The sequence below is a fragment of the Marmota flaviventris genome, chromosome 2 (genome assembly GCF_047511675.1).
Source record: "Marmota flaviventris isolate mMarFla1 chromosome 2, mMarFla1.hap1, whole genome shotgun sequence".
Taxonomy (NCBI): domain Eukaryota; kingdom Metazoa; phylum Chordata; class Mammalia; order Rodentia; family Sciuridae; genus Marmota; species Marmota flaviventris.
The window spans coordinates 117,241,135-117,257,014 of NC_092499.1; the positions used below are offsets into that span (position 1 = coordinate 117,241,135).

Below are 15,880 nucleotides of genomic sequence, written 5' to 3' on the forward strand. Positions count from 1 at the left end.
TTTTAATTTCAAAAGTTGTTTTTATTATGAATGTTTCTCTTTCATGCACCATGTTTAGTTTCATGGATGTAATTATATTTATTATGCAGAAGTTCCATGATAGTTGCATTTATCTGCCTGGAAGTTTTCTATCCTCTGAATAGTGTATTTTCTCCAAGTTTCTTCTTAGTTTTGGTTTCTTCATTGTAAGGCATGGTCCTCAAATGTATGATGATTACTGGTGTCTAAATATGACTAAAAGTAGATTTTTAAAATGCTGCTTAGAAACTCTAGTGTGCATTGCATTAATGAGGCTTCCAAACTATATTCTTCCTTGTAAGTTCTGTGGCTGACCAATTTTACAGGAAGGGGGAGGACTAACGTCCCAAGGACTCTTTGGCCCATTTTCCTAAAGAGTGTGAGAGAGTGTAGGAACTAAGGAAATGAAAAAAGCTAGGGGATTTTAAATCCCCTTGTTCCAAATATGTGCCCTGGCCCTCAATGGAATCTTGTAAACTCCAAGCGATCTTCTGTTTTATCCTTTCTAGAGATAAATTTCTTGTTTTATGTTAAGACTGGGGAAGAAACTAGATACTTCCTTCTCAGCTTTACCCAAATGGTTTAGGATTCAGCTTTCTCCTATCAAGACACTCTGCTTCTAGTTTTGTGTATGTATTTTGTTTTGTCCTTCTTGTAGGGGGAGGGAGTAGAAATTAAATATATAACAGGTATACTTTCCAGGCATATGTTCTTTTTACTATGTTATACCTTATTCCCCAATTTCTGACTTCCATTATGTTTGGATACCTTGGAAAAGTCCCCTACAGTTAGTGATGAACTAGTCTACCATAGGGTCATGAACCAAAAAGAAGTTTTCAGTGAGGGTCCAAATGTTTATATAACACAACATGACACAAAGGTATTTATTTGAAAATAAAAAATTCATATGCTCTCTTAAAGAGATTAGAATTATTTCCTATAAACCTTTTTCTGAAACACTTAGCTAAGGACAAAACCAAGTCCAAAGCCTGAACATATTTTCAATTTCATCTAGTCTAATCTCTTTTATAACAAAAGACCACAAGTCACATAATGATTTACAGACTTCCCCCAAATCATAATGTATATAGGAAGTTAAAGCTCAACATATGTTCCTAAACTACTATGTGTCTGTAAATATTGGTGTTTATTTTTTGAAATGTCAGTAAAATAATTAATTCAAAAGCACAGTATTTAACTATTCAGACATTAAATAAAATTATATTACTATTAATCCTGTGAATAGTTTATACCTTATATCCGAATCTGAAGACTTCTGTCTCACTGTCAACTTCGTAATCTCTCCTTGAGACATTGCCTTATGAAGTTTTACTTGTTCATCAACTGAAGAAAATCTCTGTGATGTCTGCAATAATTACATATGCAAATACTTTAAAACCAAGTAAATACACGATAGCACTATAATTAAAACTAAGGTTATAGAATTATTTGAGAATTATAGTTGCTTTTAAATTATGCAAAAATGTAATTCATATTATGCAGAGATTTTTTGAAATAACAGAACCTACTGAAAACTCTATTAAACAATGTAAAGTAATCAGAATTATGGAGAATTTGGGTCAATGAAATTGTTGAATAGGACCTACCAGTTAACAAAGAATCTCATATAGAAAAGTAAATAGTCATAACTATTCAAAGATACTTAAATCCAATCACTTGATAAATCTAGAACACTTTGTATTGCCTTTCAAACCTCTTTTTATTTATAACAAAAGGTGGTAATTATTTTTACCGCTTAACTATTATAGATTCTCATTATATTCAGTCAAGGTTTAGAGGAGCTAGAACACATAGAAGATAAGAAAAAACAAAGAACCCAAGAATAAAGGATCATTATCATTACTAATGTTCTAAACTATAAACAATTTACAAAGCTATCAAACTGGGACCTGAATTTCAATTGGCAATTCTTGTTCCATTTGTTTACAATGTGTTCCTCTAAAGACAATCCCATTTCAGGAGAGAATTCTTCTTACATATTTGTTTCCTAGTATTTTGTTTCTCCATAGTCACAATATCATTTCTTTAGCCTTTTTTAATCAACAGAAACAGAGTATCCTGAAATATTAAAATTTAATGAGCAGGTATCTGTTTCTGGACAAGATGGAGTAACAGGGGCCTGCTTTACCCTTTTGCCTGAAACTTAAATAGACAAAATGAGAATACAAAACAGCAGTTTTTAAGACAATATATGGGAAACGTCCATTGTGAATCCTACACCTGCCCCTTTTTACTGTCTTAAAATAGTTTATAGACTGTGATATAGAGAGGGAGAACCCAGATGAAACTTGATAAACTCCATGAATTGAACATATGAAGCTGACAAGTGCAAGGCCATTAAGAAAACTAGAAACAAAAAGACAGAATACTAGAGAGGGACACACCACAAAAGAACTCTGGAAACTACAAAAGGACACCTCTGAGTATGTAGTTGAATACTAATCAACACTGTTGTGTATATAAACAACCCAAGAGGGAAAGGACCACCTGAAAGGATTATAGGTAACAGTATCCATCACTCACAAAAGGTAATACTGCCTATCACCAAGAGCCAGAGTACAGACGCACACTTGTAACCCCAGCGGCTTGGGAGGCTGAGGCAGGTGGATCGCAAGTTCAAAGCCAGCCTCAGCAACACAGCAAGGCTCTAAGCAACTTATCCAGATCCTGTCTTGAAATAAAAATAAAAAGGGCTGGGGATGTGGCTCAGTAGTTAAGTGCTCCTTAGTTGATCCCTAGTACCCTCTACTCCCCAAAAAAGAATACATTCACCAAGAATAAAACATAGTCTTAAAAAAAAATAAACCCAAATATGATCTGAACTCTTGACTCTACATACATATTTTATCCCTTGTATTCACTATAAACTGGTATATCATTTAAACCAACAATGAAGGTTCACATTTAGCAAAATCCAGAAATGTAGGAAATCTGACATTAAACAAATATTTCCTCAACAGATAAATTGTTCAAGGAACAAAAAAAGAGGCAAGGGAAATTCACAGATCAAGTGTGCCTTAAACATGAGTTTTAAATGACTTCTAGGACACTAACAAATGACTTCTAGGAAACTAGCAATAATGGAAGCCGCCTAAATACAGAAATAGTGGCATAATCTCCAAAAACAATTAAAAAGTAAGAAAAAATAAAACAGCACTATGCCTAGCAAAACAATTCAAATTACCTGTCAGCAGAAAGATAAATACATAATCCTAGCAATTTCTCTCATAGTCTCACTAGGAGCTTCTTCATAGTTCAAGGGCAATCTAAGAAAAACTATGCAAAAGTGAAAAGAGTAAAACTAGAAATGAGCTGAGGTAATAAAGTAAATGCCAGAAAAAGACAGTCCATTCAAAGTGTAAAAACATAACAGATTACAAGCAGATTGACTTCAGGGAAAGGACTTAAAAAATGCATGGGCTCAGGGAAAAAAAAAACATTGTTTCTGAGTAAAAGAAGGTAAATAAAAAGGAAGAGGTGCACTAAAGAGATGGAGTAGTGAAGAGAAAAAGGGGGCAGAATTCAGAATCTAGCAAGTAAAAAGAAAAGGAAAGGAAGAAAAAAAAAAAAAAAACCCAACCCCAGAGGAAAAACAACATTGCCCCCATTATCACCAAAATGAAAACAAGCTTTTCATAAAGAAACTGTACTTTGTTACACTGACAAGGAGGAAGGTCTTGAACTTATCTTGTAAACCAACCAAATGGACAAAATGTATTAAAACATGCAAAATCTATACAAAGATACAAGAAAACAAAGCAAATGAATACCAAATGAGAACCAAAACAACTTAGTGATTAACCATATCCCCCTCAACACAAAACAAAAAAATCACAAGTGAAGGAAACAGAAATTCTCAAAATTAATTAAATATTCTTACATATATTTGAAAAATCTTTTGAATAAGAAATTAGAATTCAAAAATAGCAGAAAAAAAGAAATATAAACCAAAACTTAATATTTTGAGCCAAAAAGTAATCAAATATTCACATATTAGAATCTGAGATACATCTAAAATTATCATCAGAAAAATATGTTGACTTAAAAAACTATATGAATAAAAAATAAATAAATGAATTCCCAAATCAAAATCTAGAAAAATAAGAAATTAATAAACTAAAGAAAACACATGGAAATATTGGGCTGGGGATGTGGCTCAAGCGGTAGCGCGCTCGCCTGGCATGCGTGCGGCCCGGGTTCGATCCTCAGCACCACATACAAACAAAGATGTTGTGTCTGCCGAAAACTAAAAAATAAATTAAAAAAAATTCTCTCTCTTTCTCTCTCTTAAAAAAAAAAAAAAAGAAGAAGAAAACACATGGAAATAAATAATACAGATAAAAGCAAAAATCAAAAAAGTAGAGAATGGGAAAAAACATTTTAAAATCCTGCAATTTTGTGAAAAAAATTTACAAAATAGACAAATGACTAAATAAATACACAAAAATCTAAAATAAATATGAAAAGTTAGATGAAATGGATAATTTCATAATAAAAAAATGGTTTATCACAACGGACATTAGATAAAAAGCTTTATTAAAAAGACCAATTTTCCTAAAGGAAATAAAGAAACTATGCCACAAAAAAGCACTAACCCCAGGTGATGCTTCCTAGACAGAGAAATCCACCCAATCTTTAAAGAATATAGTCACATGTTATGAATTGTCCTTGAGATTTTGGGGGGAATGAAATACTGGTATAAATACAAAGTGTGTATTCAATAGTATAATTGCTCTTAGGGTTGACAATCCAAGAATCTGGGTGTTTAATCCCAACCATTTTCTACCCTACAAAAGACCCAGTTCAAAATCACAAAGTCCAGACATCAAAATCATGTAAATAAACTCCCATTTTTACCCCGTATACAGATTGCAGAATCATAATAAAAATTTTTTAAAAAAAAGAAAAGAAAAAAAAATCATGTAAATAACCTCTTCTGACTTCCTTCTTTTGAGACACTACTAAGACACAGTCAAGGTGGTTTTCCCCTACTATAATATGAAAATAAACTGAGCTTTGCTTGATCAACAGGTTTTTCTGGCAGTCTTTTATGAAATGAACAGCAAAGAGAAAGAAAACAACACAGATAAGGATGAGAGAAAATAATAATAAAGAAATGGGGGGATGGATAATTAAAAATTTAAGTTTTATCCTGTTAGAGATAAAGAAGAATGAAATTGTGGAGAGCTTTTTGGAAGTCACATCTTAAAAGAGATTTTTCTAAGTCTGGCTATCACATCTTTACAGAGATTATTTTAAGTCTGGCTAACAGTGTAAGAAACTATACAGAGAAAAGTATGTTTCCTATACTAATCTTTAAAATACTGCTTAGCAGAACATGTCATTTTCTTCAGTAAATGCCCCAATGGTGGATATAAGAAATAAGAATGGCATATAGACCCTAAATAGTTACTTAAATGGCAGTTGGAAGTAGGAAATTAAAAAACATGGAAGTCACACAAAGGAGTGAAACAACTACCCTTGAATCCTATCCCCACACCAAGTACAGCTGAATTTTTACCAACCAACTCAAGATATAATGTTTATCAAACCCCCTTCAGGTAATTCATTTGTGACTGTCCACATCCCTTTAGTTCAATTACTTCACAACTGGAAAAGTCAGATGTGATCATTTCTGCTAAGATTTAATGACATACTTTCTAGCAAACACCAGTGATACTATCACTTAATCCAGGAAAAAGAAATTGAGTTTTTAAAACTCCGTGTGCCCTCCAAAATCAAATCCCTTTAAAAACATCTGTTGTTGTTGTTTTTCCCACAGTGGTGGTCCCACTTAGAAACAAGAAGTTTTCATCTTCATGGTATCAGATAATGTTAGAGCAAGGTATATTTTCAAGACAAACAAAGAAACACATTTTAAAATTGTTCCTACCCTCCCCACCCCAAACCCTAATAAGTATCTGTTAGCATATTCTAGAAAGCAAAGCTTCTTCATGCAAGTGTCCACGAGAAACAAGCACCACCACCTGTTCCTAAAATAGCTAGTAATGAAAGAAGACAGTGAGAAAGCCGGAGAGATGTCTAACACGCTATGCAAGGTGCTCTACAACTATTGGCATGCAGTGACCATCAAGCAGGCGATCAGAGGCTAGAACACCAAAGGAGCTGAAAGCTCAAGAGCAGAAAGCCCAACTTCCTGATTCATCTCAGCAAGAGTTCCCAGTATGAAAGAATTCCACTACCAAAAGTACTAGAGGTTGTTACAGAGGAAACACTCAGGAACAAAAGAGCAGTTATAAATGCTAAATTCTTTCATGAATACATAATTTCATATGCTACATAAAATAGAATTTTAAATAAAATTAGTGTGTTCTATTATGAAATTTCATATTTAACTACTAATCATAACAAAACATATTTCATTATTTATAACTCAAACATAGGGCACCTTCAAAATGGAATTATTTGATCCTACACTGAAGACATATTAGTTCTAATCATATATATTAATAGATAAAACAAACTGTTTCCAACTTCTACAATACTACAGTTTGGCTCAGGTTAATGATATTTGTTTAATCATGAAACATGTTCTACATTCTTCTCTTTTTACTGATTTTGTTTTCCCACAAAGAACACCAACATTATCAAGAAAAAGCTGGGACCAATGCCCACAAAAAATAATGAGGGTATTTTGGAAATTAGGAGAAATTTTAGTTACCTAGGTCTTCTACGCATTCTAACAGCTTAAAACAATTCAAAAACTAAAATATTTAATAACTCAAAGAGCATCATAAAATTTTCTTCCATAATAATAATATTAAAGAAGAATAGTGCACAACCAACTCATGGATATGCATGGAAACAAAACATATACTTGTCAAACCACAAGTGTACCCCTAGTTTTGGTTAAGATTATAATAAAATTAAGTAGTACAGCTTTATTAAAACACAACTCTGATGTTAACAATTTATGATAATACAAATTCACACTATATAGAGCCTTCTATTTGACTGTGTTGATCCAGGGAGACACATTTTGCTCACTGGATTTTTAAAAGTTCATATTTATGTTCTATTACTGAAAAACTGGAGGAAGGAAGCAAGTTTAAAGGCTTAAAAAACCTATCAAAACAAATAAGTAAAAGTGAATAATATTTCAGTTAAAATTGACTTAATTAGTTTAATAGATAACCTATTCCCTAGACCAGGGCTCAGTAAACTACTACTACCAGCAGGTCAAATATAGCCCATTGCCTGTTTCTGTAGTTTTATTAGAATACTTATTATCGTTGCTGCTTTCACACTACAGTGGCCAAATCAAGTAAATGAAGAGTCTATACAACCTAAACATTCTAAAATATTTATTATCGGGCCACTTACAGAAAAAAAAATTCAAGGATATAAAAAAAATTCAAGATACAACATCAAAAATTTCTGTATCAGTGATAAATAACCTTAATTTTGCTTGATTTATGATTTCATTATATACTGTTAAAATGCCCTTTATTTGAGTCCTAGTAAGTTAAGACTTAGCTGCAATCACTGTGTTCACTGAGGTTTCCCATGTACAAACTAATAAATGAAAAGAAGCTGTGAAGATTAGCTAGCTTTAGATTAGCAAAGACTATTCCCAACAGATTTGTTGATTTTTTAATATTGCTGTAAATTTACCATTTCGGAGTCACTGTGAGAGGCCTGACCCACGCTGGATGCAGGCCCTAGCTCAGAGTGAGAAGCTTGGTCAAGGGAGAGAAGGGGCTCAATAATGTCATCGTAATCATCTTCCTCTGTATCCCCCTCCCCATCGGCAAAAGTACCTCTAGTCAAGAAATCGGAGCGCGTCCGCGCCATTCGAGCTTTCTTTTTATGGGCCGGTCTGGCAACCTGCTTGACCAAATAATAAAACAAATAACACAACAATGTTTTGTTTTGTTCTGTTTTGGAGACGATGCCAATGAAAGAGGGCTCATGAATTTCTTGAAATATCCCTCCACCCCAATGCCCTTTCCATTAATAGAAATAACAGAGATGACCAAAAGGAATACAAATATGTTACTTTCGACCAAGAATAAAAATGGAGGGCTGGGGTTGGGGCTCAGTGGCAGAGTGCTTGCCCTGCACAGTGAGGCACTGGGTTCGATCCTCAGCACCACATAAAAATAAATAAACAAAGATATTGTGTCCATGTATAACTAAAAATTTTTTTAAAAATAATAAAAATGGAAACCAAATCTACAATGTTCTTCTACATAGCCAAGTAAGTCATTCTTCACTGCCATAATGTCACACCAAAGTCACTTGAATAAACTGCCTTTTTTCTTAGCTAATTCTTTTTTTGTAAATATAATCTGAGTTTTAGGCACCATTTCTTTCCTGGAGTACACCTTCCTAATTATAACAAACTTAACTCATACTTCTTTCTCTAAGAACACTTCTGAATAAATGAGTAGATAAGGTGTTCTACTTACAAGAACAGTAACTTCTAGAATAACATGCATCTACGTCATACAGAAGATGCTTACCTCTTGTTGGCCTGGCCCAACTAACTTCACAGGTTTTCCAGCTGGTTCATCTTGTTTAGGGACTTGAGGATTTCTTTTGTTTAAGGCTTCACTGTTTACACTTTAAATAAAACAACAGGATTACATTTCAATTCCTAGCAGATAGCCCATGGAAGTAGTCTTAAAATACAGCATGAATTATAATCAAAGAATTCTAGCAAATTCTATAAATATTTTCAGATCTTAGCAATCCCCAAAATAAAAACTCAGATTTTTTTCTGTTACCTAATCAATACTATTATCTAGAGTCTACATGTATGACTGAATTCCTAGAGTCTCTGCCATGATAGTCACTGGGTATACTCCACTACGGTGACATATGTTTAAACAAAGTGTAGTTCAAAACCTGAAGTGAATTTGATAAGAAAATACCAAATTCCCCAAATCTTTGGAATACTAGTCTAAGAAGGGGCCTTTTCATCTAATCATTATAAAATACCTGATAATCAACAATAACCAGTGATAATACTAGCTTTTAAAAATACCGAAGATGGTTCTTATTGGTTAGATAATTCTCTTTCTGAAATCTTTCTCTGTAGCCTTTTAATCTACTATCTCAGTTTTAAAACTTGAGGTTATACAGAATAACAACACTGGTAGGATAAGAAATTGTTACCACTTGGAAGAATGCTCCAAGCCATACAGACGTTATAGTGTTGGCTTGTGAAAATTTAATATGCTTGAATAACTATATGATGTGATTATTTTATCATTAAATTCTGTGCAGAAATGGATGTCAGTATCTGAAAAGAACATATACTTTCAGTGCTTCAATCAACAATATTAATTCAGCCCCATGAGCCTTAAAATTTATCAACAACATATTGCTAAACTCACCTCAGCAGGACTATAAATTCTTTTAAGAATCATATCCTACCTCCTAGTATAGAATTGTTTGAAAGTAGACATTAATTTATAATACTAGTTGATATGTAAACTGATCTTACATTCAAAATCTTTTATTTACCTTTTTGGGTGCTCTTGTATTTATTTATTTTATTTTACTTTATTTTATTTATTTATTTTTGGTACTGGAGATTGAACCCAGGGAGCTTTTCCACTGAGTTACATCCCAGACCTTTTTATTTTTTATTTTGAGACAGGGTCTCCATAAGTAGCTTGGGGCCTTGCTAAATTGCTGAGGCTGGCCTGAAACTTAAAATCCTCCTGCCTCAGTCTCCTATCATTTAGCTTTTATAAAATGAAATCTAGGGTCTTTTATCCTAAAAGTAACAGTCCCGAAACAAATAGAGATGGCAATCTTTACTAGCTAAGTTTCTCAGCTATCTCCCTTTCTGACCAGTGTATGATCAAGCCAAACAATTTTAACTTTAGTTCTTGAAGAATTTTCTTGTGACCATTAAAAATCACCACAGCTGACCTTACTTGTCTGCTTCCAAAGAGAAAGAAAGCAATTAATAGTATCTTTACCACCCAAAGTAATGTTTAAACTCATGGAATTTTCATTAGATTTTCCCAAGATTTCTTTTATGTCATCCCTCATTAAACAGATGAAGACCACTATGTACTTATCACCATTATGGTATTAAAAAAACACTAACCTAATACTATTTCCTAATCATGAGACCCAATGCTTTTACTTTTATGTAAACAATTTAATGTATAATTATTGAAGATAAGTAGATTATTAATATGGTAAAACAAACTACTTCAAACTATATTATCTTGGGAAAATGTAAAAGGGATAATTAACCAGGATGATTAATGTTTTTTGAGTCTACAACCAAGTCTTCACAAAACAGATTCACTCTATATTCAAGTATCTATACACACACATACATAGAAACACAATATCATGTCATTAATCAGAATGACAGGAATTCTTTTTAACACTGTTTTACTGGCATATGTGCTATATAGAGCCTTTGAACATCTATACTATCTCTAGGCTCATGGGCAGAAATTTAACTTCAAGTTGTCATTAAGTTAAAATGCATTTCATAATATGCAGAAACCCTCAGTAGAAAAATAAAATATTAATGGTCGTTGCCCATATTTATAAGGGTTTCTTTAAAATCTTACACAAATTTAAAGGCTGAAAGATTTATATACCCAGAGTACAACAGGAGAGAAAAAGGTATTTTCACTGATAATATGAAATTTCATTTATTTAGCCCTAAGAGACAGCCTTCCTTTCACCAGTGATAGTCTCCTACAAAAACTGAAAGAAGCCATTGTATACAAAGACTTAATAGAAGTATCTTAAATGTTATTGCTTTTATGTATCCCTTAAAAAATGCTTTTCTGGACTAGGGATGTAGCTCAATAAGTTGAGCATTTGCCTAGCATGCAGAAGGTTCTGGGTTCCATCCCCAGCACTGAAAAAAGAAGAAAAATAGCTTTTCTCATGACAACTACCAGTGTTTAAAAATATATGAAGGAACTTTCATTTATGTAAGGTTTCTAATGTAAACTCTTAGAAGCTGGAAGAATGGTGGTTGCCAGGGACTGAGGAGAGGGAGAGGTTATTTAATGGGTATAGTTTCAGTTTTGCAAGAAGAAAATATTCTAGAGTTCTATTACACAACCAAGAGCATATAATTAATATCACTGTACTGTATACTTAAAAATAGTAAAGATGGCAATTTTATGCAATATGTTTAAAACACAAAAACAGCTTGGACAGCTACATTACATATCTCTAGAGCAACCAGCATTTGTTGAATGCCTACTCTGTTTATAGCACTGTACTGACTTTCACAAATACTTTTTCACTTAATAAGGAAGAATAAGAAACTCTGCTATCAAGGATTCCTAGGGTATAACTACATCCAATTTCAGGTGACTAATACAACCAACAATAAGGGAATATTGTTATAAAAAGAAAATGACTTATTTGAGCAGCACCCATAAAAAAAGTTAACGCAATGTGGCACACCTCTGACTGGGGATGCAGCATATGTGAGGGCCCTTGGTTTAATCCCCAGTATGGAAACAAACATGGCACCTTAATAAAAGAACTTTCCACCTATACAAAAAAATAAATATTTCACTTACAGAGGAGTACTCATATTGTCCTTTGGTGTGAAGAAAATGGCCCTTGTACTCCCCTCTCTGGAAGGTTCATCAGATTTGTGGCCATAAGACTGAATTGGCCTAAGGTGTTCTCTTTTTGAAATGCGATTATTAGAGTTTTTACAGGCTATACTCTGCTGGGTGCCTGTTCTTTCTGTCTTGGATAATTCCCTGACAGTACTAGATTGGCATGAGTTTCCTTTTCTTTCAAAGAATAGGGTGATAGGTCGGTCTCTCACTGGTAACTGAGCAGAGGGACTGTCTTTTGGGGTAAGATTTGTATCTTTTATAGTCACTAATGATGGGGACTCTAGTTCTTCCTTATTTGGGGTATTTAGGATGAAGACAGAGGATGGCCTCTCTACTCTTTGCTTTGGTGGACAGAAAGATGGTACCAGGAAAGACTCCTCAGTTTTTGGCTTTTCAATTTTCTTGAAAGTTTTACGTTCCTTCTCTAAAATGTCTGTTTGCTGACGAATCTGTTCCATCATCTTTTCTTCATTCTTCTGCTGCAACTGCTTTTGCCTTTCTTCCTTCTGTGTGTTTAGCTTTTCTAATTTCTTAAGCACAGTATTAGAAGAATCTGTTTTAAAAGAAGGAACCATTTGATCTTCTGAGAAATGATACTTTCTGGCTTCCCTGTTGATATCCAAAGAAAGAGCTGTCCCCAGTGTGTCTTCACTTTCTAATAGTTTGTTTCTTTGGATATTTGTGTCTACTTGGGAACTTGCTTTCAGGGGGTCTTGATGAGGAATATAAAAAAATGTGGGCAGACTATTTGATATAAAAGAGTCTCTCAGCTGTGGTTTACAGGTAATAGGTTCAGAAATGCACACAGCCTTTTCCTTCATAGTTCCATTCTTCAAACACTCTGAGTCAGAGGATGCTCCCTTTTGAATCAATGCATGGTTAGTCTCTCTTGAGGCACTGAAGGTATTGTCCTGTGAATCAAATTTTGGGCTACTAGATATTTTAGGTGATGGAATCTTCAAATCTTCTAAAGTTATGGACTCTGGTTTGCTCTTTTGGCTTTCCTCACAACTCAGAAGTTCCAAGCTTCCTTGAGAGCTTTCACTATCAGGTGTACCCTGTGGAGATTGAAGGCCTTCAGGCATAAGTTCTGTAGACCATCTGCGTTCTTCTGAAGGTGACATACCACCAAGAGAACGAACTTTAAGCAATTCTAAGCTAAATATAGCTTGCTCTAGTTCTCTCATTCTCCGGCTTTCTCTTTTGGCCCGGACTACTTTCTTCTGATGCAGATCCTCCAAGGACTTGGGCCTTTCTTTTACAATCACATCTTCCTTCAAGTCCACACCACTTTGGCTTCTGGCTTTCTCCTGCAGCTTCTCTGGAGTCTCTTTTGAGCAGTCCACTGAACTTTCATGGCTAATTCGATTACTCTCTATCCCAGATTTACCTTCCTCTATGGCTTTCTCTCTGTTGTCAAAGGAACAATCCTCCCATTCTGAAGGGTCTGAACCCTCTATTTCCAGAGATTCATATGCCTTGATATTCACCAATCCAAGTTTTAGCTGTGTTTCCTTTATCCTCTGTTCTTTTAAAGCTTTAAATCTATGTAAAAACAGATAAAATGGATTACAGATCTCTCTTGATTACCACTAAGATAATTTTTTAAAAAATGGAAAATCACAAAATTTTCTTTGTTTTTATTTCTTTCTTTTCTTTTTGAGATTCTATGCTATGTTTGAGGTTGGCCTCAAACTCCAAGCTCAAGTGATCCTACTTTCTTAGCCACCCAAGTAGGTGGAAACCTGGAATGTGCCATTTCCACCCAGTTTTAAAATTTCCTTTCTATAATACGCAAGTATTTCTTAAACTAACCAGATCCATACCATCTCATATTTTCCTATTTCCATGAGTCCAATGATACTTTCAATATATGTATTATTCCTAACTGGGCATTCTAGCCATTCTAACCAAATGTAAACTAACTCAAAAGTAAAGCTATCAGAAGGGTTGTTGGGGATGTGGCTCAGCAGTAGAGTATTTGTGTAGCATGCGTAACGCCCTGAGTTAGATACCCAGCACTACAAAAACAAAAAACAACACACATACACACACACAAAGAAAAAGTAGAGTCTCATTTCAACAATATCCTTACTTTAAAGTAGACAAATATAAAATTAATGAATATTGCCAATTTTATAAGATTAACCTAATATATAAGTTAATTCTTAGCAGTTTTAACCATGTAAGTTTTCAATCCAATTTAATTCAATAAAGACTTATTTAATTTCCATCATAGACCAGACACTGTAGGTTCAAACTAGTATGGGTATCACATCCTCGAGAAGAATATGTATCCAACATGCATTAAAAAGTCTTCTTGCTCAAAATTACTAATCAGTTTATTTATTTACTTTTATTCTATTAATAAATTTTTAGGGATTCAGAGGATATACAAAGATAAATTAGACATATCTGTTTGGAAATAAGATTTGCATTTCCTCTTTAAGAGCAGGTACATATCATATTCCCAAAGAAGAAAACAGTAAACTAATGAGGGCTACTGAGAGAAAAACTTCACCTCAGCAACACAAGCAATTGGAAATAAAGGCATGCACAGGAGACAATATAAAATCAATTTTCACCAAGAGGATAACCAATAGTAATACTAGTGTAAAGCAGAGGTATAAACAAAGTACTTAGGAAGAGAGGGAGCAATTATTATGGTAACAGAGATTACCTCTGTCTTGCTCTGAATCCTCTACATGTTGACTGCAAAAGGATAATTTTTTTCTTCTGTTCTTGATACCTTTTATTTTCTCTGTAGCCTTTCCATCTTGCCTGTATGCAGGTAGCAGCCATATGCCTGCGCCTATAAATCTCCCTCCATTTCTGTTGGATAATTATGACAGCAGCCCGAAGCTCCAAATACCGTTGCCTCTCTAAGTGAGCACGCCAGGAAGCTTGGAGAAGAGTAGCTGCACTAGCCATAACAAAAGCATCCTTCTGCACAGCTACAACTCTGACTTGCTTCTTATTCAGGTAATTTCTCCAGAATTGCTGGGGAATAAACAATAAAAACTGGTTGTCATGTTACTACACATTTTTATAAGAAAGGGAAAAAGGATAGATTTCTTAAGTCAATTAAGTGTTACGTGGCTAAAAATAAGTTTGATGATTAAAAATAAGTTTTCTTTTCCACATATGCTTGACTAAAACATCTATGTTAAATAACATAACTTTCACAAAGTTAATTATAGAATTTAAGTTTCTGGATGCTTTCAGGTTCTTATGTTATTTTTAATAAATTATATCATATTTTCTTGATACAGTTTTCCCAAATAACATTAATAGGTTTAAAGCAATTAAAGATGAAGCTATTAAAGATTTTCTTGAACAAATAAAGATGGAGGTATTAAAGATTTTCATGAACAAAAGAAAAGATCTTATGAAGACCCAATGTTTTAAAACAATAAGAAGGATAAAAAAACAGATAAATGTGAAATAAGGTGTTATCATTCAAAATGAGTACCTAGCAACAATATGCGCAAAACTCATAAATATCACTCAGAAAACTTTTAAATAACAATAACTATGCCAACAAAATTAAGGTGCATAACTCCTTTGCCCTTGCTCATACTTCAAAAGACAATATAAAACAATTTATTCAAATTAATTTAAATTCAACACAATAAATTAATAGTCTACTAATTTACACTACAAGTTAATCTGTTGGGTGCTATAGATATTTCAAAAATGAGGCGGATATAGTCTCATCTCTGAGGTTTATATTATTATTTAAATGTTTCATAGTAAAATAGCAAAATAAACCTGTCAATCTCATGCAGAAAATCCTTTGCTTCCCACCTGGATAATAATGGATGCCTGTTTCAGATGGAGGAAATGCTGCCTACACAGCAAGGCCCTGAACCATCGCTGCAACAATATGATTCTGCGGAGTACCTCTTGGTGAAGCAGATCTTGTAAGTTCTGTCGTCCCTGCTCCTTTAGGAAGACCTATCAGAATAAGAAAATAGGGAACACAACTTAAGAAGAAATGAAAAAAATATTTCATGAATTATCTTTCTGTGGTAGGTTTTCAGAAAAGAAGAAATATAATGGCAGACATGTAAATGAAGTACCAATAAATATTTCTATCAATTGATAGAATAGTCATTCTCAAAAATTGAAAACAAGAATATGGGAAGTAAATAGGAAGGTGAACAAGTGTGCAAAAATTCCAGTGCCAAAGACTGACAGACTATTTTGCTTGAAAAAAATTATTGTCATAATGAATCAAAGTACTGTTA

At 33.6% G+C, this 15,880-nt stretch overlaps 1 protein-coding gene across 6 annotated transcripts in view; it reads right to left on the reverse strand.

Moving 5' to 3' along the window:
• The window catches only part of Myo9a (myosin IXA), a 259,456-nt gene that overhangs the window by 74,284 nt on the left and 169,292 nt on the right, over positions 1-15,880 (reverse strand). For 2 of the 6 annotated variants that reach the window (XM_071608434.1, XM_071608435.1), the window contains exons 23-28: positions 15,438-15,587; positions 14,311-14,630; positions 11,583-13,175; positions 8,526-8,625; positions 7,675-7,890; positions 1,272-1,384 (exon numbers count right to left, since the gene is read on the reverse strand). In XM_071608434.1, the coding sequence (XP_071464535.1) occupies positions 1,272-1,384; positions 7,675-7,890; positions 8,526-8,625; positions 11,583-13,175; positions 14,311-14,630; positions 15,438-15,587 (2,492 nt within the window). The remainder of the gene's footprint in view (positions 1-1,271; positions 1,385-7,674; positions 7,891-8,525; positions 8,626-11,582; positions 13,176-14,310; positions 14,631-15,437; positions 15,588-15,880) is intronic. The other 4 variants (XM_071608437.1, XM_071608436.1, XM_071608439.1 and 1 more) reach the window with 4 other exon arrangements.